The following is a 20,458-nucleotide window of genomic DNA, read 5'->3' as shown; positions in this document are numbered from 1 at the left end:
CCACCATGGTCCAGGGGGGCTGTGCTGTGGCGGGGGGGGGGGGTCCCTCCTTTGGGGCTGCAGGCGGGGTCGCCGGCGCCTGAGGGGCTGTGCCACCCCAGCAGTTCCGTGGGCAGCGCTGACGGCAGAGCTGTGGGTGCCCGGTGTGGGCTGCACAGGGCAGAGCTGGGGGGGCCAATACAGCGCCAGGCCCCTCCCTGGCTGGGACGCCCTGCGCTGCTGGGGGACCCTCTGTACGCCCCGGGTGCCTCAGCAGGGATGTCCCCATGGCCAGGGCAGGAGCTGGCCGGAGATCTCCTGCCAGGGCACCAACCTAGACCCCCGTGCCCAGGACTGGCAGGGTGCAGGCAGGGTGCAGGCAGGGGCTGCAGCCCCCACAGTGGGCGAGGTGCCACCCCAGTGGGGTACGGCGGAGGAGCGGGCACTGGGACGAGGGGGGGACCCTGGGGCGGGATGCCGAGAGAGGCAGCGGGATGCGGCCCTGCCCTGGCCCCAGAGTGGCGGGATGAGCTCATGGCTGTTTCCCTCCCAGCTGCTCCCCGACCCGGCTGCAATGAGGTCAGGGCTCTGCCATGGCCCCACCGCCCCGGCAGGAGCCCCCAGCTCAGGGCAGAGGGAAACTGAGGCCCCAGGCAGCTCCCCTGCCCTTGCTCAGCCCCAGCACCCTGCCCCGTACCCCAGCGATGCCCACCCTGGCCCTCCTGGCCTCCGGCTCCGCTCCCCCAGGCTGCGCTGGCCTCCGGCCCCGCTGGCCCCACAGCATCCGCAGCCTCCGCAGTCTCCGCAGCCAAGTCAGCGGCCCCCGGGGCTGGGTGGGGAGTGGAGCCACCAGCTGTGGGGTGGACTCAGCCCGGGAGCACTGCACCTCCAGCCCGGCTCCCTGGCCGGCTCCCAGCACACGGGGTCCACGTCCCCCACCCCAGCACCCGGGGCTCGTGTCCCACCCCCCCAAGCCCCAGCACCCGGGGTCTATGTCCTGCACTGCAGCCCCAGGGAACTGCATCCTGCACCCCAGCTCCAGCACCCAGGATCCAGAGCCCACACCCCAGCACCCGGGGTCCGCATCCTGCACCCCAGCCCAGACCCCAGCCTGGCCCAGAGTCCCGGGAAGGGATGGGACCTGCCGGCCGTGCCAGAGCCGTGCCCTGGCCGGGCTGGGTGGAAGTGGCATCAAGTTTGCCGAGAGCTCACAAAAATACTCAGTGCTTTATTTCAACCTCAAACCAAGGCGCAGACGCTGCTGGGGCGCAGCACGCCACACACATGCAGGCAGGGGGGATGGATGGAGCCCGGCGCGGCGTGGTGGGGACACTCACAGATGGACACGCGCACGGATGGACCCGCTCCAAGGCCAGCCCGGCCCCGGCTCAGCCAGGGCCACCGGCCAGGGTGCCGCAGCTCCCGCTGGAGGAGGCTCTGCCCAAGCCCCGGCAGCGCAGGGACGAGGCTGGGACATCCCAGAGGACCGCTGGTGGTGGCTGCGTTCACATGAGGGGCAGTTGCAGGGACCCATGTTGGTCCTTCGCAGCCGAGTGTGGCACGGGGTGAGCCCGGGCAAGCACTGAGCTCCCCAAATTCAAGAGAGCTCCTGGTGCTGAGAGGCTCAGCCGTCTCCCGCTGCTTGCAACCCCTGCCTGCAACCCCTGCCCAGAGAGCCCCCAGGAGCGAGCCCTGTGCGACCTCTCCGAGCACAGCACCGGCTCCCCGGTGCCTCCCTGTGCAGGATGTGGCCGAGCCCTCCGGGGCCATGGCCATGGCCCCTCTATGCCAGAGCAGCAACAGCAGCAGCAGCCCCCTCCCACCAGCGCTGTGCACCGGGAGGAGCGGAGGAGCCTGGGGACGCTGCCAGCACCCAGCTCCCACCCTGATGGCACTGCTGCCATGCCAGCCCCCCACACTGCTGCCATGCCAGCCCCTGCACCCCGGCAGCCAGAGCCCATAGATGGGGGTCACCACCAGCACCCTCCTCCCGAGGCAGCAGCAGCAGCACTGAACCCCAGCAGTTCCCAGCTCAAGTCTTATGGCACAGGGGAAGCCATGGGGACATCAGAGCAGGGACCTCCAGCACCAGCCCCCTGGCCCTTCCCCCCCAAAGTGGGCTGGAACCGGGGTGCAGCACCCCCGTGAGCACCTTCGCTTGCTGGAGGGGCTTCTGGGAAAGGCAGAGCAGGAGAGTGGATGCTCTTGGCATCTACCATGCCCCGTGCACCCCTGCTCTCCTGCCTTGCTCCTGTGAGGTCTGTGCACGAGCCGGCACCTTCAAAGATGCTCCCCTCCCGGCAGCACAGGCACGGACGGGCCAGGACCCTGCCCCAGCCCCGGACGGGAGAGCCGTGCCCAGGGCCAGCCCCCAGCCGCAGCTCCCGTGCTCAGCCCGGGCTCAGGAGGAGCCTGGCCCCAGCCCCAGCGCCGCAGGGTGGGCCTGGCTCTGCCCCGGCCCCTGCCCCACGGCAAAGGCCTCCCAAGGAGTCAAGGCTGCGGGCTGCTCTGCTTTGGGGGTGCAACCAGAGACACACAGGGGCAGCAAGTGCTCCTTCTCCTGAGGCCCGAAAGGCCACCAGCCCTTCCTGAGGACCTTGGTCAAGGACCCCCAGCCTGGAGGAGGAACTGTGAGACCCCCAGGCAAAGCAGGGGCAGGACAAGGCTGCCCCCCCTGTACCCCAGTGCTGGGAGCAGAATTCTGCTCTGCCTGGAGCATCCTCCAAAGAAAGAGGCAGCAGGTACCTGCCCCCTGCCCCATCCTCCTGCCCATCCTGGTAGCCGGGGGAGAGCCAGGGCAGGGGGTACCGACCTCCAGGGTCCCCAGCAAGAGCCCCCAGCGCCCTGTAAGAGAGCTCCAGGCGCAGCCAGGGACCACGCACAGACACATGCGGGGCCCGGGACCCCAGGACGGCACGTGGAATGCTGCGGCACGAGGCAGGCTAGAAGTGCTTGTCCTCCAGCAGCGAGCTCACCACCAGCTCCTTGTTGCCGAAGTCCCAGAAGGCAGTCATGTGGAAGGCCATGTTGGAGAGGACAACCAGGTACTCCAGGAAGGCGAAGATGGTGTACACTGGGGGAGGAAACACAGCAGGTGAGGGGAACCTGCAGCCAGATCCGCACCAGGAGGCGGGGCATCTCCTGGGGCACCTCCCCGGGGCGGCAGGGCACGGGGCATGTGGGGCTCATCCCTGCTTCAACCCAGGCGGGAGGAGAAGGGCGGTCAGGCGCCGTCCCTCCTGGGGGAGTTCTCCTGGCCCCTGGCCGAGATTTGGCAGACAAGGCACCCCCCCAGCCCCTTCCCCATGCGCATCCCCCCCCGGGCACGGCCGAGCCGCAGGGGGACGGCAGCCCTGCCCCAGCCTCCTTACCTCCGGGGCCGCAGTACCAGTTGTGGTGGAAGTAGACACACACGGCAAACGCGAACGTGATGAAGGTGAAGAAGAAGAGCAGCTGCTTCCACTTGTACGACTTGCGCTCCTGGAAGAGGCCAAGAGCTGGGTCACAGCCCCAGTGCCTGCCCCATCCCTCCCGCCCGGCACAGCAGGCACCCAACAAGGCCGCGAGGGGTTCAGCCCTCGACCCTGCGGACGCTGGAGATGCCGAAGCAGTCACCCCCGCCCCCAGGGAAGCTCTGTCCTGGCCTCGCTGCAGCCCCAGGGGCACGGGCAGGCACCGGGAGCCCCTCTGCACCCCGGTTCCTTGGGCACAGCCGCCTGGGTAAGGACCACAGGCCGCACCGGCTGCTTTGGCAGGGCTGTGACTTGGGGGCACGCGGGGGAATCGCTCCTACATGGAGATAACCAGAGCTGCTGCCCCCAGGGCAGGCTGCAGCATGCCACCAGATCCCACCCGGGACTCGCTGCCGCAGCCAAGTGAGGGGCGATGGGAGCCGTGGGGGCCTCCGGCACCATCTGACACCAACAAACCACGCGGCCCCCGGCAAACGCGGGCGACCCCGGAGGCAGGAGCATCTGGCCGCCCGCAGCGGTGCTGGGATGCACATGGCACACGGGGCCCTCACAGCTCCCCGACGACAGGCCAACGGCTCTACCAGACAATAGATCCTCTGGCTGCGGACGGGGCGGCTGCAGGTGGCCCTGGCTCCCTCAGGCGCTGCCCAACCGCCCCGGCGCGGGGAATTCACCGGCGTGTGCAGGCGGTGGCAGCCGGCGCTGCACACCCTCGCTTGCAACTGTGCCGGGGAGGAGGAAACCACATGAAGGGGCGGCAGCTGGGGCGGGCGCTGCACCCGAGACATCGCACAAGCCGCTCTGGCACCGGAGGGGCCCCATCCTGCCCCCAGCACCACCTCTGACAGCGCAATGGGCGGGAGCAGAGCACAGGGCGCTGCTGCCAGCGGCCCCCCAGCCACACACAGCCTGGGACTGCGGGTGCAGTGACCCCCCCGGGAGCTGCAGGGCTGCACGGGTACCGGCTCCAGCCCCCCTCCTGTCTTTCTCCCATCACGCTGAGCATCGTGGATAAAGAAACCTAAAGCCCTGGGGTGAGCAGGGAGCCCCCGTGGCAGAGGAACCCCAAACCGCAGCCGGACACCGAGGAGGATGCAGGGGAGACCCTGGCGTCCCCATGGCAGTGCAGGGCGGCCAACACGCCGAGCCCTGGGGCGGGGGGCTGGAGAGGAGGCGGTCGGCGCCAAACGAGGGGGCCGGGGATGCCACGGACGGCCCAGACACGAGCTGTTATTCCCGTTTCTGGGTGGGAGGGGAATTTCCCCCTCGTCTGATATTTCACGTGAGACAAAAACTCCATTTTCAGGGACTGCTGAGAATAAGGAAAATTTAAATTGCCCCATCACACTTTCCATTACTCCCCGGAAAGCGCGCCGGCAGGCTCAGCCAGCCACCCTGCGAGCGCAAACAGGTCACGACAGGGAGGAAAACCCAGAGAGGAAGGACGGCCTCGCAGTCATCTTTGCCATCTGGGGACGTGGGGACGCCGCCATCTCCGCCCCGCGGGGCCCGGGCAGGTCCCCACGCTGATGAGGGTCCCTCTCCCTAGCGGGTCCCAGGACCCTCTGGAGCAGGGCTTCCTGCAGGCAGGAGCAGGCAGGAGCAGGCAGCTCTGCCCGCAGCCCTGCCCGCCTGCCCACCAGGAAGCAGGAGGCAACTGGTGCTCGACCGTGAGGGTGCGGGGCCAGCGGCACGGGGTGGGGTGAGCGGCTGTGCCAACCCGGGAGTTAAATAACAATGAGCTGCCAGGGCCGAGGCGTTATGTAAAGTTTCACAACGGAAAAGCGGGTCACAAAACAGCCCTTGTTTTCATCGAGGTCCCACGGCAGCGGAAACAGTTGCACTACGAAGCGGCAGCAGAGTCTCCGCTCGTCGCAGCAAGGTGAGCGGCAGCAACCTGGTGTGCTCCCCTGCGCTGCATCGCACCGTGCCGCGCTGCACAGCGCTGCATCGCGCCGTGTCATATGGCACCGCACTGCGCTGTCATACGGCACCACGCCGTGCTGCGTGGCACTGCATCGCATCGTGCCGCACCTCGTGGCGCTGCACCACGGGACGCTGCACTGCATCACACGGCACTGCGGCATGCTCCGAGCCGCACCGTGCTGCACCGCGCCACTGTACCGTATCACACAGCACCTCACTGCATGGCACGGCACTGCATCACGCTGCACGACCCCCGAGCCCGCGTCTTGCCGTGGATTTAAGGCACCCCTGGATTCCTCGCAAGGGGCTCCCAGTGAGCCGGCAGCCGAAGGCAGGCGAACCTCCCGGGACGTGCCCAGGGAGCACCGCGAGGGGCTGTGGGGGGGACCCCAGCAAAGCCGGGCCGTGGGAAGTGGTGACAATGACTGGCGCTGTCTGAGCCACGAGCGGGACCGTGGGCACAGTGCACGCTGGCGAGCAGACAGGCAGCTCACCTCCATCGGGCACCAGCAGCTACTGGAGCTTCCGCCATGCTGTCTGAAGCGCAGGCAGGCGGGTTCCTGCCTCCTCCTCCTCCTGCATCAGGGCAGGGGGTAATGCTCCAGCTCCCACATCCCACGCGGTCCCCGTGCCCCTCTCCGCTGCGGCTGGGCATCCTGCCTGCGTCCTGCCCGCGTTGCCCACGCTGCTGCAGGGACCTTCCCCGAGGAGCAGCAAACGGTGCCAGACTTCAAGCCAGCGGCGGCTGAGAAACCTCTAGTCAGCAACGTGGGCGTGTGTCACGGTGTGTGCTGCCTGCCAGAGCCCCTGTGCACCCCTGGGGACCCGCTGCTGGCAGCCAGCACCCAGCAGGCGTAATCCCCCAGGGCACTGGGCTGAGCCGGAGGTGCCCTGGCATTAGGGATTAACGCCTAATTATCCGCTCACCTCTGTGATCCCTGCTCAGGCTGGCCCAGCCCATGAGTCCCGTGCAGGGAGAAGCAGCGGGCAGCACAGAGGGCACCCCTCCACCCCCCAGGGTCAGGGTGCCATGCTGCGAGCCCCGGGGTGGCCGCTCCTACCGGGACAGCCTCGGGGTCCTGCAGCAGGACGAGGGGCAGCGCACGGGCAGGAGACCCCAGGTTAGGGCCCTGGAGGGGAGATGGCAGCTCAAAGCAGCCCGGCAGGAGGCTGAAGCCTCCACGCTCCAGCTCCCTGTGAGGAAAAAGAGGGATAAGAAAATTCCACGGATGTGAGATGAGTGACCGTGAAATGCTCAGGACACACACTGAGATGGGGAGGATGGTTTTACAGCCTGGCAAACCCAGAGGGAGAGCGGTACACCTCTCCTTCCCCAGAAAGGAAGAACCCTCACCCTAAGCCTGACCCTGACTCTAAGCCTAACCCAGGGTGATGCGGTACAGAACCCGCTCCCCTGCAAGGCCGGGGCAGAGGGATGCCGCCGGGGCACTCCCATGCCTGCCACAGGCAGCAGGCAGTCGCCACCCAGGGACAGGGTGCTCCAAGCTCGGCCGGCTTCGGGCTCCCCCCCGGGCCCTTGCTGGGCTGGCGCAGCTGCAGCTGGCAATGCTCAGCTGCCAACCCTGGCTTCGCAATTTCCTCCTGGCAAGACGGACTGGGGCCACCCTTCAAGCTACTCCAGCCTCACTCCCCACCCCCCCCGCCAGCCCATAGCTGGATGCGTGTCTGGCCCAGAAAACCACAGGCAAATTATATTTAGTCCAGCAGCTCGCAGGCTTCGAGCTGAGGCACATTCCCCGAGCACACAAAGGTGAGTCAGGAGCAGGAGGCCAGATGATGGAGAAGAGACCGGCCGTACCAACGCAGCCGGCGGGGACAGCCCGGGACGCTGCCCCATGCAGCTCCAAGCCTGCGGAAGGCACCCAAGTGTCTCCTTCCCCTGCCCTCGGGGAGCCCCCAGCCCCCTAAACCCAGGCTCCAAGGGCTGAAGGATGGGTGCTGGTAGGAAACACCAGCAAGGAGGCACAGAGCCTCCTGCTTCTTCCCCTGCCTCTGGAGAGGAAGAAGAGGAACCCTGCGGAGTTCCCAGCCCAGTTCCTGATGGGGACAGGGAATGGGATGGCAAACTGCATTCATTCAAAATGCAATAGCTGTGCTCTCCTGAGACCTCTCAAGCACTGGGTCTGCTCAAGGCTACGCACTGCACTCCTGTCCCAGCTCCCCCTCGAGCCTTTCTGCTCCCCTGTGGTGAAACCAAAGACAAACTGCCCCAGCACCTAGAGCTTAGCACTGGGATATTTATAGAGGGCTTGTGTGACCTACCGCTACCACCCCCACGGGCTGCTGGCTAGGCGACGGTGCTACCGAGGAGTAGGGCTGAAACCACGCGTGTTCACCGGCCGCGATTGCGGTCCCCTCCGCACGGCTCCAGCAGCAGCTGGAAACTCAGCTCAGCTGTCCTGCTCCGGCAGCGCGAGCAGAAATGGCTTAACCAGTGCCGAGGGGGACAGGAGCGTCAGCAGAGCGAGTAGGGTGTCAGCCCCCCCCATGCTCAGGCAGCGGGGGTTTGCACCCGAGCGGCACCTCTGCCTTCGCCCCAGCACCGGCAGCACAGCAGGACCCGGGTCCTGGCTCCACCGATGGGCCTGAAGCAGCCAGCCCGGAGCCTGCCGCACGCGTGCATGCGTGTGTCCCGGCCAAAATGCAGCCGCTAGTGACACCAGCCGCTGGGGCAGGGGGAAACGTGTTTGCAAACAAGAAGTGAAACTGCTCTGCTCTGCTGCGCTGCTCATCATCTTCGCTGTGGCAGAGCCAGCTGTGGAAGGAGGGGTTTAAAGGGTGCGCGGCCGGCCAGGAGCAGAGAGTGAGCGCAGAGACGCCAGCCAGGGACGGCGATGCCATGCCAGCCACGGCGAAGCACCGAGGACTGGGTGTGCTGCCTCTAGCCGGCTATGATCGGTCCATAGTGGGAGGCTCTCTGGCTCCATTTCCCTTTTTGCCCTGAGCTCTCCTCTGCTTTGCCCCTTCCCCTTCTCCTCTCAGCCTGCTTTCTCTTTTCTTCCCTCCTACAGAGCTTTATTTTCCTTTCTCTCACTATTTGCCACCTTGCAACTGGAAACTGTCTGTACTTCCCCATTACAAACAAGTTCCTCAGCACCTTCCTGCCCTTGCAGAAAGGCAGTTGCAACACAAACTCCGACAAACGAGAGGCTTTTGCAAGACCAATTCCTGTCACTCACGTGCTGAAACTCCGGCAACTCCAGCAAACCTGGGGAGTTTTGCCCCCTCCGGCAGCGGTGCCAGACACAGGGCCTGAGAAGGGCTCTGTGGCCCCGTCCTGTCTCCCCAGGCCGGCCCGGCTCCCCACGGGGGCTGCGCACAGATCCCCTGCTCCCTCCTCCGGACCGAGCAGGAGGAAGGCTTGGTCCAGCTTTCCAGCTCCTCGCATGGGGTTTGTCCCATAAACGGTCCCAAGTTCGGCCCCGGAGAACCCGAATCCCTCAGGGGACCCTCGGTGGCTTCATCTGCTCCGGTACCCTCTGCTAAAGAGGAGGGAAGGACGGGACACCACGGGACCAGAGTCATCCCCCTCGCCCATCCCCTCCCGCCACCGCCGGCTCCAGGGCTGGGGTTAGCAAAGGCAAACAAAAAGCTGCCACAACTGACACAAAGGGAACCCGAATCCGGCCCCGAGATGCCGTGACCTGCAAGAGGAGATCACTAAACAGCCCCACGAGCCTCCGGCTTGGCCAGCTCAGCAGACGCTGCCTGGTTGCTCCTGCTGAGGCGGCAGTTCCCGCCAGCCACACGGCTCGGCTCGGAGCGAGGAGGATGTGGCGGCGGCACCGTGCTCACCGCGGCCTCATGTGGCCCCGCCACCCCTCCCCTGCCGAGCCAAGCACCCAGCGGTGGTGCAGGAGCCCAGAGCCCCGGGAAGCGGAACTCCAACAGCGGGATAAGCCCCAGGAGATCCTGCCCGGCCCGGAGGATCCGTGGCCCCGTGGGAGCGATCCACAGCAGGAGCCCAATTTGCACATCACAGGACACCGATGGAGCGACAATTCACATTAGCAGAGTGACGATAAGGGGACTGCCCGCTTATCAAAAGACGTTGCCCATGGCTGCACGCCCGGCGGCGTGTCGAGCCCTTGGCCCGCGTCATACAGACACATCCAGTCTGACAGCCGCCCTGCCATCACACAGCGCTTTCCTTTTCGGAAGAAGTCACCCGCCACCCTCGCTCCCTGGGCGACAGCTCCATCTGCCGACACGCAGCCCCGCAGGGAGCTGGTGCCGGGGACACCGCAGGCCCTGGCAGGGGCAGACGAGCCCCAGCTGCAGGTCAGGGCTGGCCCCAAAGGGGTCCTCTCTCTGCAGGAAGACATCCAGCTTTGGGGGGACCGTGCACCCCTGCAGGTAGCTCCCCTCCATCAGCAGGGCCTTTCCAAGACGGGAGGAGGAAGCTGTGCCGGGCGGTGGCACCATGCCTGGGCATCCCCATGCCCTGCTGCACTTCCACCCAGGGATGTGCCGTGGTCGACACGTCCTCAGAGTGGGGAAATGCTCCTCCTGGGGCAGTGCACCAGGACACAGGAGCGCCCCAGCACAGCTTGAGCCCTGCAGCAGCGGGGAGAGGGTAACGGGGACAAGCTGCCACCTTGCCCGCTGCAGCACACGGCTGGAGATGCTGCAGCTTGGCAGCAGCCCCCAGTCCGAGCGAGTCCTGCAGGATGGGGGGGACAGGTTTGCTGTGCCCCTCATCCCATGCCCAAAACAAGCCGCCCAGCAGCACCAGAGCAGGAGGTGCGCAGGCTGCTCCAGCAGCAACGGGTGCACGAGAGCCTAGCTGACAGCACCCAGTGACACCGAGCCCACGGGCTTCGTAGGTGCAGGCTGCTCCCCCAGTAGAGCGCCAGCAAGGCCACCATCCCACAGCAGCTTCATGGACCAGCTGTGGATGTGCAGACACACGGGATGGGCTCTGGACAGCCATGCCAGCACCTCCAGCACCTCCCGCCTGCTTTCCTCTGCTCCTTGGGAGCAGGTAAGGAACCAGCCGTGGCGGGTGACATGGCAGGGGAGGGCAACCTGCAGGCAGGCTGCACCGGATCAAAACATCGCCAGCGGAACTTTGCTCATGGTGTTCCCTAACATGAACTTGGGAGAAACCCACACAAACTACCAGCAGAGAAAAGCCAGACGTTTAGAGGCAGGCTGCTCACCTCCCTGACCCGATCCTCCAGCTCTGATGCCGTGATGGGTCAGGGACGTGTCACACCAGAGCTCTGCCTGCAGTCTGTCATACACCACGATGTGTACCCACCACCAGCTCAGAGCTCAGCCCAGGCAACAGCCACCGTGCCCAGCTCACAGCAGCATCTGGTTTTTTGCTCCCATGAGCTGACAGCAGGCGCTGCTGCTAACATGCTGCAGACAAAACTCACGGGCTTGCTGCAATGCTACAGTCTGCAAAGGTGCAGTCCCTTCGCGGAGACTCACTCCCAGCCCTCACCAGCTTCCCGGCCCCGGGGATAAGGGCACGCACCTCTGACACCTTCCCCTGAAGGTCTCTGTTTTGCAAAGCCATCACCTTCCTGAGGCAACACAGTTCAGGGAGCCCTGGGGACCCTTCCCCATTTAGTACTGGGGACTGCGAGGGTTGGACTGGGGATCAGCTGGGCGAGACTCATCCCCGAGGAAAAACAGACAGAGAGGTCCAGGGAGCCCATAGAGCCAGGCAAAGCCGTGGACAAGAGGCACACACACAGAAGCAGCTTTCACGTACGGAGTTTCAAAGCTGAAGGTGCTGCCCTGCCCTGCCAGCCCATGGCTGTGCTGGTGCCCACGGTCTAGCAGTCCCGCCACAACCCAGCACGGTGGCACCAAAGCTGCATGCTGGCGATGGAGCCAGAAGCCCCTGGCTGGATCCTCCGCCTGACCGGTTGCACGACCGGCGAGCCCCTGAGCCTGCCAGCCCCTCACAGAGAACAAGCCCCAGAGCCAGCCTGCTCAGCGCAGCCATTCCCAGAGGAAAGGGGTAACACGCCTGCTGCCCACTGCCGGCAGCTCTGCCCAGTTTGCAGGACCAGCGGGTTCCCGGTTCCCAGCACAAAGAAGCTGATTTCAGCTCAGAAGCAGGCATCCTCAGGCAAGGAGAAGGGGTCAGCACACTCAACCCTCGGGGACACTAACGGGGCAGTTTTCAAATGTCAGGTCTAAGTTTAAACCAGAAAATAGGAAACTAAAAGATTCCTCCCCACTTTGTTTTGATAAACCATGAATTTTGGTGACCACGTTTCCCCATTTCAGCTGGTGGCGGTAACTTCTTTAGCACCCGGTTACAGCTGTTTCACAAGCGAGCGACAGCCAAAGCCCTCCACCGCTGGCTGAGAGCCCCCTCCCCAGCACCCAGCACCGCACGGAGACAAGAAAGGAAAGTTTCTGTACCTCGGGACTTACTGTGTGTTTCTTAGTCATTCTCCAGAGGATGCACGTCAGGAGCATGTGGCCCAGAGCCGACGTGATAAAGACGATGAAGGCATTTTCGTGGATTGCTGAATCAACAAGACAACAGGTTTCCTGTTAGATCTGAGCCAAGAGCACAGGGGAGCGTGGGGCAGGCTTTGGGAGGGTGAAGGACTGCTTTCTGCAGGATGCCATCCTGCTGGGAGTCCCAGCACCCGGGAGATGCTGTGCCCCCAGCACGAGCAGTGGTCCAGGGACCAGGGTCATTGCAGGCGACAGGCACAGCATGGCTTTGCACCTCCGGTGCCCACGCAGAGGAGGGGAAGGGGGATTTAATGACAAAGCTGCTCATGCGTGCCATGCAGCCCCCTGTAAGCCTGGGGCTGGAGGGGGGTGTGAGTCACTGGAAGACTTATCCCAAAGGTGCCAGGAGGGTGTTTCTGTGCTCTGGCACCTGGTCTGAGAGCCTCCACTGCTTCACACGGCTGTAAACCTCAAGAGCAGCTCAGCATCACCACTATTGTTCTAGGGATGGGGAAACTGAGGCACAGGGGGTGGTTTGCAGTGAGCCAGTCCAAGATCCAGAAAGGGCCATCTTCTGGCATCCTGCATTACCTACCTGGCAATTAGCAGTTGTCATCAGCCTCATCACCAGCACGGAGGCCACCTCACGTGTCACTGAACTAGCACAGATTTAGGGTCAGGCTGGAAATGCAGCGCTGAGCCAGAGCAGCTCACCAAACCCCAGCACCACACACAAAGCCCGAGCAACTTCAGGTGGTTATCTTCAAATGAGTCCTTCTATTTAAAAGAGTTTCCCAGCCTCTTCTCCAGGAAGTGAACCACAGGCTGAATTCCCAACCACCTGAACGTAAGAAAGGATCTTCCCTGCTTCCCCTCTCAATGCCAGGGGAAGGGAAACCATGTGAGGAGACATGGTAAAGGCAGCTGTTAGAGGAGAAGATGTGAGCCATGTCCTGCAGAGAAGATTAACTCAAGCCCGTTCTCATTTCAGCAGGGCAGCTAAGGTCTGAAACTTTCCCCACAAACCTGAGATTAGCCTGTAATAAGGAATCTGAGAAAACTGGGTTAGCCTCAGCTCTCGGTGTGGCTTTTGCCCAGCCGCTCTACCGCACTTCAGTCTCCTCCTTGCAAAGCTCTGCACAAGCCGGGCAGAGCTGTCAGCTGCAAAAGGAGGCTCAGGCAGAGCCATTCAGGTGACAATGCGCTTCGAGGTATCCAGAACCCAAAAGAGCATCTGAATTTCTAAGGGCATGCTCCCAGTCCTGGTGGGCTGGAGAACCGCAGGTTGGTTTACAGTCCACTGCCATGGCGGGGCAGCTGGGGACAGCGGCAGAGGCAGGCAGGTGACGACGGGGTGACTCGCTGTGGGGGACAGGGAGTGCTGGCAGGAGATGAGGAGGTGAGCTGGACAGGAACATCCCCTAGACCACGGACCTCCACCAGCTGGAGGTTCACATACAGCCATTCCAGGTCACTGGGCTCCACTGCGGATCTCCATCCTCACCCTGAAGGCTGGGGAGGTCCGGGGACTCTGTTCATGACACCGCAGCCCTGAAGCCATCTGATTTACTGGTGAAGACCCAGTGGAAGCCAGCGAGCACCCAAACGGTGGGAAGCTGCCTCGGACCAACAGCCCATGTGACAGTGACAGGCACCGGCACAGACTGCTCTGGGCACGGCTCCTGAGCGATGAGCAGGGGAGCAGAAAGGCAATGACTGCTGCACCGCGAAAGACAGAAGCATCTGTGAGTGGGAAAGTCAGGCGTGTGTGCAGAAAGCTGTCAGCTGGCTCACCAGCCCGAAGGGTGCTGCGGCTCACACACTTGTTAGCTGGTTTTCCCGCACAGCCTGCCGTTCTGGTGTGCAAGATGCAACATCTCCAAACACCCGCTTTGACAGGGAATCAGGGCAGCGCCTGCACTGCTCTGCACTTCACAGAACCACAGAACCACGGACTGGTGGGGGCTGGCAGGGACCTCTGGAGATCATCTAGTCCAACCCCCTGCCAGAGCAGGATCACCCAGAGCAGGTCGCACAGGATGGCGTCCAGGCGGGTTTGGAATCTCTCCAGAGAAGAAGACTCCACAACCTCTCTGGGCAGCCTGTCCCAGTGCTCGGTCACCCGCAGAGGGAAGAAGTTTTTCCTCACGGTCAGGTGGAACTTCCCGTGGTCCAGTTTGTGCCCGTTGCCCCTTGTCCTGTCGCTGGGCACCACTGAGAAGAGTCTGGCCCCTTCCTCTTGACACCCACCCTTTAGATATTGACAAGTGTTGATCAGATCCCCTCTCAGGCTTCTCTTCCCCAGGCTAACCAGCCCCAGCTCTCTCAGCCTTTCCTCACACCAGAGATGCTCCAGGCCCCTCCTCATCCTCGCAGCCCTCCCCTGGACTCTCCCCAGTAGTTCCCTGTCTGTCTGGAACTGGGGAGCCCAGACCTGGACACAGAACTCCAGCTGTGGCCTCACCAGGACAGAGCAGAGCAGAGGGGGAGGACAACATCCCTCGACCTGCTGGCCACAGTCTTCTCCACGCACCCACTCTTCTTAATGCTTCCAGTGCGACACTGGGCTCTGATGGCAGCAGCGGGCTGGAGGGAGCCTGGTGTCGCGCTGGGGCTGCACCCCTCAACCCCACAGATGCATTCCCATCCTTCCTGGAGGGCTCCGGCAGCCACAGCCCATTTCCAGTTTGCTGCTCTAAGCAGTCGCAAACCTTCCCGACCCCCACTGCCTCCACCTTTCAGGAGCTTGCTTTCCTCACCCATCCCGAGGAGGGAGATACTCTCAGCACAAAACCAGACGCATCCCTGCCCCACCTCATCATCTGTGCTGTGAGGAGACAAACCCTCTTCTGTCAACATCCCCTCCCCAGCACCACTCCAAACCCTCTCTTCCTCTTCGCCTCTCTTTGTGAGACTTTGTGACTACATCCTCCAATGTGGTCAGCCACAATATCCATCATCATCACCCTCAGAGCACAGGGACGGCTGACACACGACTCTCCTGCTGACAAGTCCCAGAATTGGGTTTGTTTCCACTGCAACAGCACCACCTCGCTGGCTCGTGGATTTGAGTCCTCGCAAGTCAACCCCCAGTGCCTCCTCCAGATCTCAGGATTAAGCAGCCGCTGGGTATCGCCACTGGCACTTAAATTCATTACAGATGAGACCATGCGGGAGAAGAACGTTGCCCAGCCTGTCGTGACCGTATTTTGCACATACTGATTTAACCTGAAACATCCTGATTTGGTTTTCAGGTCAACACAGGAATTTTACCCAGACGATTTTGTAGGAGGGTATTGAACGCAGCTGGAACAGAGCGCGGGCGGGAAGCCAGCCCAGAGCCAAAGCCGAAGCTCCACAGTGGAGGCAGAGCGGATCGCAGGCACGAGCACTACCCTGCCTCTGCTCAGCTGCAGCGAGGCGCATTAAGTGCGGCCTCAGCACACAAGTGGGAACCAAGCGCTAAAGTCTGATCCTAGGCTCAACACCAAAATTCAGCCCATGGTTTCAGTTAATTATCAGCAACCAAGACTTTTGGGAAGACGACAGCTATTTGCACATTATGCGCATAACTTTCCTCTAGAAATACTAATTTTAATAGAACTTCTTTATTTTTACTGTTTTCTCCCTCCAACCTGCCTACTTCCAAAGCACTGGCATGAAGCAGAGCTCTGCAAAGCCTCGGCAGCCGCAAGCAAGACCACGGGCACGATGGTCAGCGCGAAGCGCGGGAAGAGACACCTACCATAGTTTTCAGATGAGGACACGTAGGTCAGAATAAGGAGGGCGAAGTTTTCGAGCAGGTTGAGCAGCAGGTTGAAGTGGCACAAGCGCAGGTAGCGAGGGTGCGAGCAGTGACAGCTCTGGTAGTGGTTCCAGTAGGCGATTGCCACCAGGAAGCGGGGAGCCGAGTGGAGGCCGATGCAGAGGCGCCAGACGTAACGCTGGGGGGTCTCGCCTCCGATAGCGGCGCTGATGGAGGGGAGGTAGTTGGGGACCTGGGAGAGAGACAGCAGCTCGTGGGGAAAGGCATAGGGAGTGTGTCATATTGTCACACTTACAGGTCTCCACGATGCTAAAACTGTTTGGTTTTTTCTCAATAAGTTTATTCCTATTTCAAAAGCTAGGGAACGTAACGCGGCAGCAACCCTGGCTCATCCCCCAGGACCACGCAGCCCCCAGCCCTGCTGGCACAGTCCCCAGGCACTGGGCGCCCTGCTCAGGGTCCTGCTCGGCTATCTTAGCTTTATACTTTTGACCTTTATGCCTTCCCTTTACTCAGTCGTGGTCCGCCACATGTTCTCTGCCCCCAGGGTTGGGGAGAGAGGAGAGAAGGGCGCACGGTTTTGTCAACCCAACTCTAATGGAAAGAACAGATAGCAACAGCAGGCAAAGACAGTGTTCAGGAAGGAACGTAAAAGCAGGAAAACCACCAACACAGCCCCAGAATAAACTCCCGACCTCCAGAGTTTCACAGCTCGGGGACCTCCTGAGCCAGCCACAGTTGCCATGCACCGTGTAACCCACTCTTCCACCATCCTGCTCAGTCTCCCCCGGAGCCCACGCAGAACTGTGCATCCCCAGTGCCCTGCGGAGGCGTTCCCCAGATCGGCTCCTCTCGAGGCACCCGAGAGGAGCTGGTTCCTCAGGCAGAACCTGCCACCTCCACGCAACGTCCCCTGCTTCTCATACGGGCAGAGGAGGAGCAGTGGATCCCTGCCTGCCCTCTCCGTGTGAGCTGTTTTGAGCAGGGGTAGCTGGTATGGGGCTCTGCTTTGGATTTGTGCTGGAGACAGTGTAGATAATATAAAGATGTTTTTGTTCCTGCTGAGCAGTGCTTACACAGAGCCAAGGCCTTTTCTGCTCCTCACCCCACCAGCGAGTAGCTGGGGATGCACAAGGAGCTGTCAGCCAGGACAGCTGACCCCAATGACCAAAGGGATATTCCATACCATATGACGTCATGCTCAGCATGTAAAGCTGGGGAAGAAGGAGAAATGGGGGGACGTTGGAAGTGACGGTGTTTGTCTTCCCAAGTCACCGTTATGCGTGATGGAGCCCTGCTGTCCTGGGGATGGCTGAACACCTGCCTGCCCATGGGATGTGGGAAATGAATTCCTTGCCTTGCTTTGCTTGCGTCTGCAGCTTTTGCTTTACCTATTAAACTGTCTTTATCCGAGCCCATGAGTTTTCTCACTTTCACTCTTCTGATTCTGGCCCCCATCCCCCTGAGGGGGAGTGAGCAAGTGGCTGCGTGGAGTTGAGCTGCCGGCCGGGGTTAAACCACGACCTCAGCCCATCATCTCTTCCCACGTGCAGCTGAAGAGCCCTCACCTCACCACGCCAGGAACGGGAGCTGTGTGACACCTCTGGGCACCCCTGAGGCCCTGCCCCACGCCCCCGTGTCGTGAGGACAGGGCAGAACCAGACACTGGGTGTGTGCATCACTTACTTCTCCAAATCAAACTGCCCTGGCATTTCATCACTCCGTCACCCTCCTCGGCAGCCTGCCTCACCCTCCCTGCTCCAGGACCTCGGCATCACCATCAGCCTCTGTCACCCCACTGTGTGTGGGCACGAGGAACAGCACAGACCCCAAAAAACCCTGGGGTCCTCTCCTGCTGCTGTGAGACTGACCATCCACTCCTGCCCTTTGTTCCCAGCTCGCAACCAGCTGCTTATCCACGCTTGTGCCGCGGCTGCTTGAAAGCCCCGGGGAGGAACCCGATCTCATCCCTTCTGGAAATCCAGGCGGTCCCTCTCGACCTGAGCTCCCCAGGCAGGTGCTTGTGACTCCTCTGAAGAGCTCCAGTAGATCTGAGGGGCAGCAATTCCTTTTATAAAACCTGGGCTAACTCCTCACAAGACAGTATATTACATCTGTAGCTTCCCTAGTTTTATTGCTTATCATAATCCCCACCAACGTGCTCGGTACAGACATCAGCCTGATCAGTCTGTACTTCCCTAGGTCCCTTTTAAAAAGCCAAAACCTCAGTTGCCAGTCCCGAGGCATCACAAGCACAATAAAATAAAGTAGCTTGTTCAGGATCCATAAGACATCTGGTGGGAAAGCCCAGAAGAAGAGAGGACCCCTGCCACCCCGCCACCTGCCCCAGCCGAGCAGCCATGACGTTGTAGGATGCTTTGCTGGTGAGAGTTGCTTACCCCGCAGTGGGTCGCCGTTGTCTCCTGGAAATGGAACAGCAGGGACCAGATCACACAGAAAAGGAAACCGAAGAGTGGGCAAAACACAGTCCCAAGGGCCAGCGTGGTAAAACGGAGCCGGAATAAGATCCCATCTCGATCCAGGGGCAGTGGTACCTGTAACATCTTGATGGACCTGAAAACAAACAAATGAGCAAATGTTTGCGAGGATCCTCTGTCCTGCTGCAACATCCAGCCCCAAACTGCCCCGGGCAGGGATGCACGCATAGGGCTGGCAGAGGAACCGGGGCAGAGACAGCCTCTCACACCCGTGTTAACAGCCGCACAGCCCTACGGCCGGCACCAAGGACAGGCAGCCGAAAAGCACCGTGCTGGACATGCAGGAAGCCCGAGATGTACATCAGCGAGCAGGGTCAGAGCAGCGGGCCGCACGCAGCGGGGAGGAGCAGGCAGCAGAACGTGCGGGCAGCGGGACGTGCGGGCAGCGGGACGCACTGGGGCTGCGCCCTGCTCTGGACCACGAGACCCATCTGGCTGGAGAGGCACGTGAGCTCTTTTCGGCAGGGCACCTCTATCCAGACTGTTCCCGGGCTGCGCTCAGAGCTGCCGCACAGGACAGTGATGACGTAGCGAGGGCGCTGCACGCTGCCCTGCTGTGTACTGCCCGCCGGTGCTGCCTGCTACCACGAGCTGCAGCTCCTCCAGTGCATCCCCAACCACCCACGGCACCGTCCTCACTCCGCAGCCCCACATCCAGCACCGTCCCAGCCGAGCACTCAGCACCTTTACGGGCAAGACTCCAGCTGCAGGATCAGGACCTCGCAAGCCCTGCACCTTGCACAATGATAAAGCCGTTACTCATCAGGTTGGGCAAGCCAGGACAAGCAGTTTATCGAGCCCAGGAGCCCGTCTCCAGCTCAGGGCTCTCCACCAGCTCAGTCCCCACACTCGCCAGCTGCAGACTTGGCCTCAGCCACGGCAGCTCATCCTTTACCCTTCCCACGCGCCCTGGGCCGCAGCCCAGCTGCCCTCAGACCGCCGGGGTGGCCAAATCCACGTTAAATCAGTCCCGATCGTGACAGCCTTCCTTTGAGCTCTCCTCCCGCCAGGCCTGGCCCTGACCTCCCCCAGGCTCCCCCCTGCCTGGGGACAAGGGCCACCGAGCCCAAACGAGGGGCTGTGACATTTTGCTCCAAGTGAGCAGCCAGGGATTCCCTGCCTCACCTCACACACCGCTCGGGCTCCAGGACAAATCCGATTTGTAGATAATCCCGCAGAAGCTGGTTACCGGCGAGGGCAGGAGTCTGGGCAGGTGCCCCAGGGCAGCGCAGCCACCCCCCCCCCCCCCCCCGGAGCAGGGACCCCCACCAGCGCTGCGGCACCCCAGGGCTACGGAAAACACAGCTCACCCCTTCGCCTGGGCTGTGCCGCTGCGGTGGGGGGGAATATTTATTTGCAGGGTGAAAGCAAAAGCCAAAGGGCAGCTCTAGCGTGGTTCTGCGGAGCCCTTTGGGGCTGGGGGCTGCAGCAAGGGGGGCGGGTGGAGCGGGATCCCCCGGCCCCCAGGCTCAGCTCCCCGGGCTGCCCCCCCCGACCCCCAGCCCCGAGGAGACCCCAGGACGGGGCTGTCAGAGGCAGCCGCGCTTCCCCAGAGCAAGGCCAGCGCCTGGGGGGGGGGGGCACATGGGGGAGCCATCCCCAAAAGGGGAGTCCCCGATCAGCCCCCGTCCCCCTCTCACGGGGGTCTTGCCCAAATTGGGCAAATAAACCCCCAAATCTTTGGTGTCAGGCGCTGAACGACCCCCAGCCCGCCCTGCCCCCAGCACCCCATAGCGCCTAGAGACCCCCCCCCCGCGACCCGTCCCGGGCACCCCACATCCCCCACGGACCCCCCCGGGGATCTCACGGCGTTGTCACCCCCCGGGCACCCCACATCCCCCACACAGACCCCCCGGACACCCCCCAGCACCGTGACCCCCCCGGGCACCCCACATCCCCCACAGAGATCCCCCACAGAGACCCCCCAGGACCTCGCAGTGCTGCGATCGCCCCCCGGGCACCCCTCCGGGCCCCCCCCCCCCATCACGCCACCGCCCCCCCGCAGCCCCCTCAGCCCCGCACCGCTCAGCCCCCTCCGCGCCGCTCCATGGCCCGGCCCGGCCCCGCCTCCCGCCGCCCGCCCCTTCCTGCCGCTGCGGCCAGGGCCGCCCCCGCTCCCCCGCCCGGGGCCTTGCGGCTCCAGGGGGAGCACGGCGGGCCGGGCCGGGCCGGGCCGGGCCGGGCCGGGACACGCCCCCCACCGACCGCACCACCTCAGCGCCCGCGCCTCCTCACGGTCCCTTTAAGGTTCTCGGCCCCGCCCTCTGCGCCGCAATACGCAAGAGTCTTAAGTCATCTCGGATTGGACCGGTCGGGAAAAGTCCCGCCTCCAACGCCCCGGATGTCGGGCGGTGCTGCTGTGCGGA

General features: G+C 63.0%; 1 protein-coding gene across 6 annotated transcripts; it reads right to left on the bottom strand.

Annotated features, from left to right (window-relative positions):
• Positions 1-1,187: 1,187 nt before the first annotated feature.
• Positions 1,188-20,426, bottom strand: PGAP2 (post-GPI attachment to proteins 2). 6 transcript variants are annotated; one of them, XM_075742710.1, is made up of 6 exons: positions 20,306-20,426; positions 17,994-18,168; positions 15,574-15,826; positions 11,787-11,893; positions 3,351-3,459; positions 1,188-3,052 (listed from the first exon to the last, which is right to left on the bottom strand). In XM_075742710.1, the coding sequence occupies exons 2-6, from the start codon at positions 18,156-18,158 to the stop codon at positions 2,922-2,924; spliced, it is 765 nt and encodes a 254-aa protein (XP_075598825.1). In that variant the 5' UTR covers positions 18,159-18,168; positions 20,306-20,426; the 3' UTR covers positions 1,188-2,921. The 6 variants fall into 6 exon arrangements, with proteins under 6 accessions (XP_075598825.1, XP_075598824.1, XP_075598828.1 ...); XM_075742709.1 differs by lacking the exon at positions 20,306-20,426 and adding an exon at positions 20,115-20,244; XM_075742713.1 differs by lacking the exon at positions 20,306-20,426 and adding an exon at positions 20,115-20,244 and having other exon boundaries at positions 11,799-11,893.
• Between the last annotated feature and the right edge of the window lie 32 nt (positions 20,427-20,458).

This window comes from Balearica regulorum, chromosome 1 (genome assembly GCF_011004875.1).
Source record: "Balearica regulorum gibbericeps isolate bBalReg1 chromosome 1, bBalReg1.pri, whole genome shotgun sequence".
Taxonomy (NCBI): domain Eukaryota; kingdom Metazoa; phylum Chordata; class Aves; order Gruiformes; family Gruidae; genus Balearica; species Balearica regulorum.
This window is presented reverse-complemented; position numbering and strand designations above follow the sequence as displayed.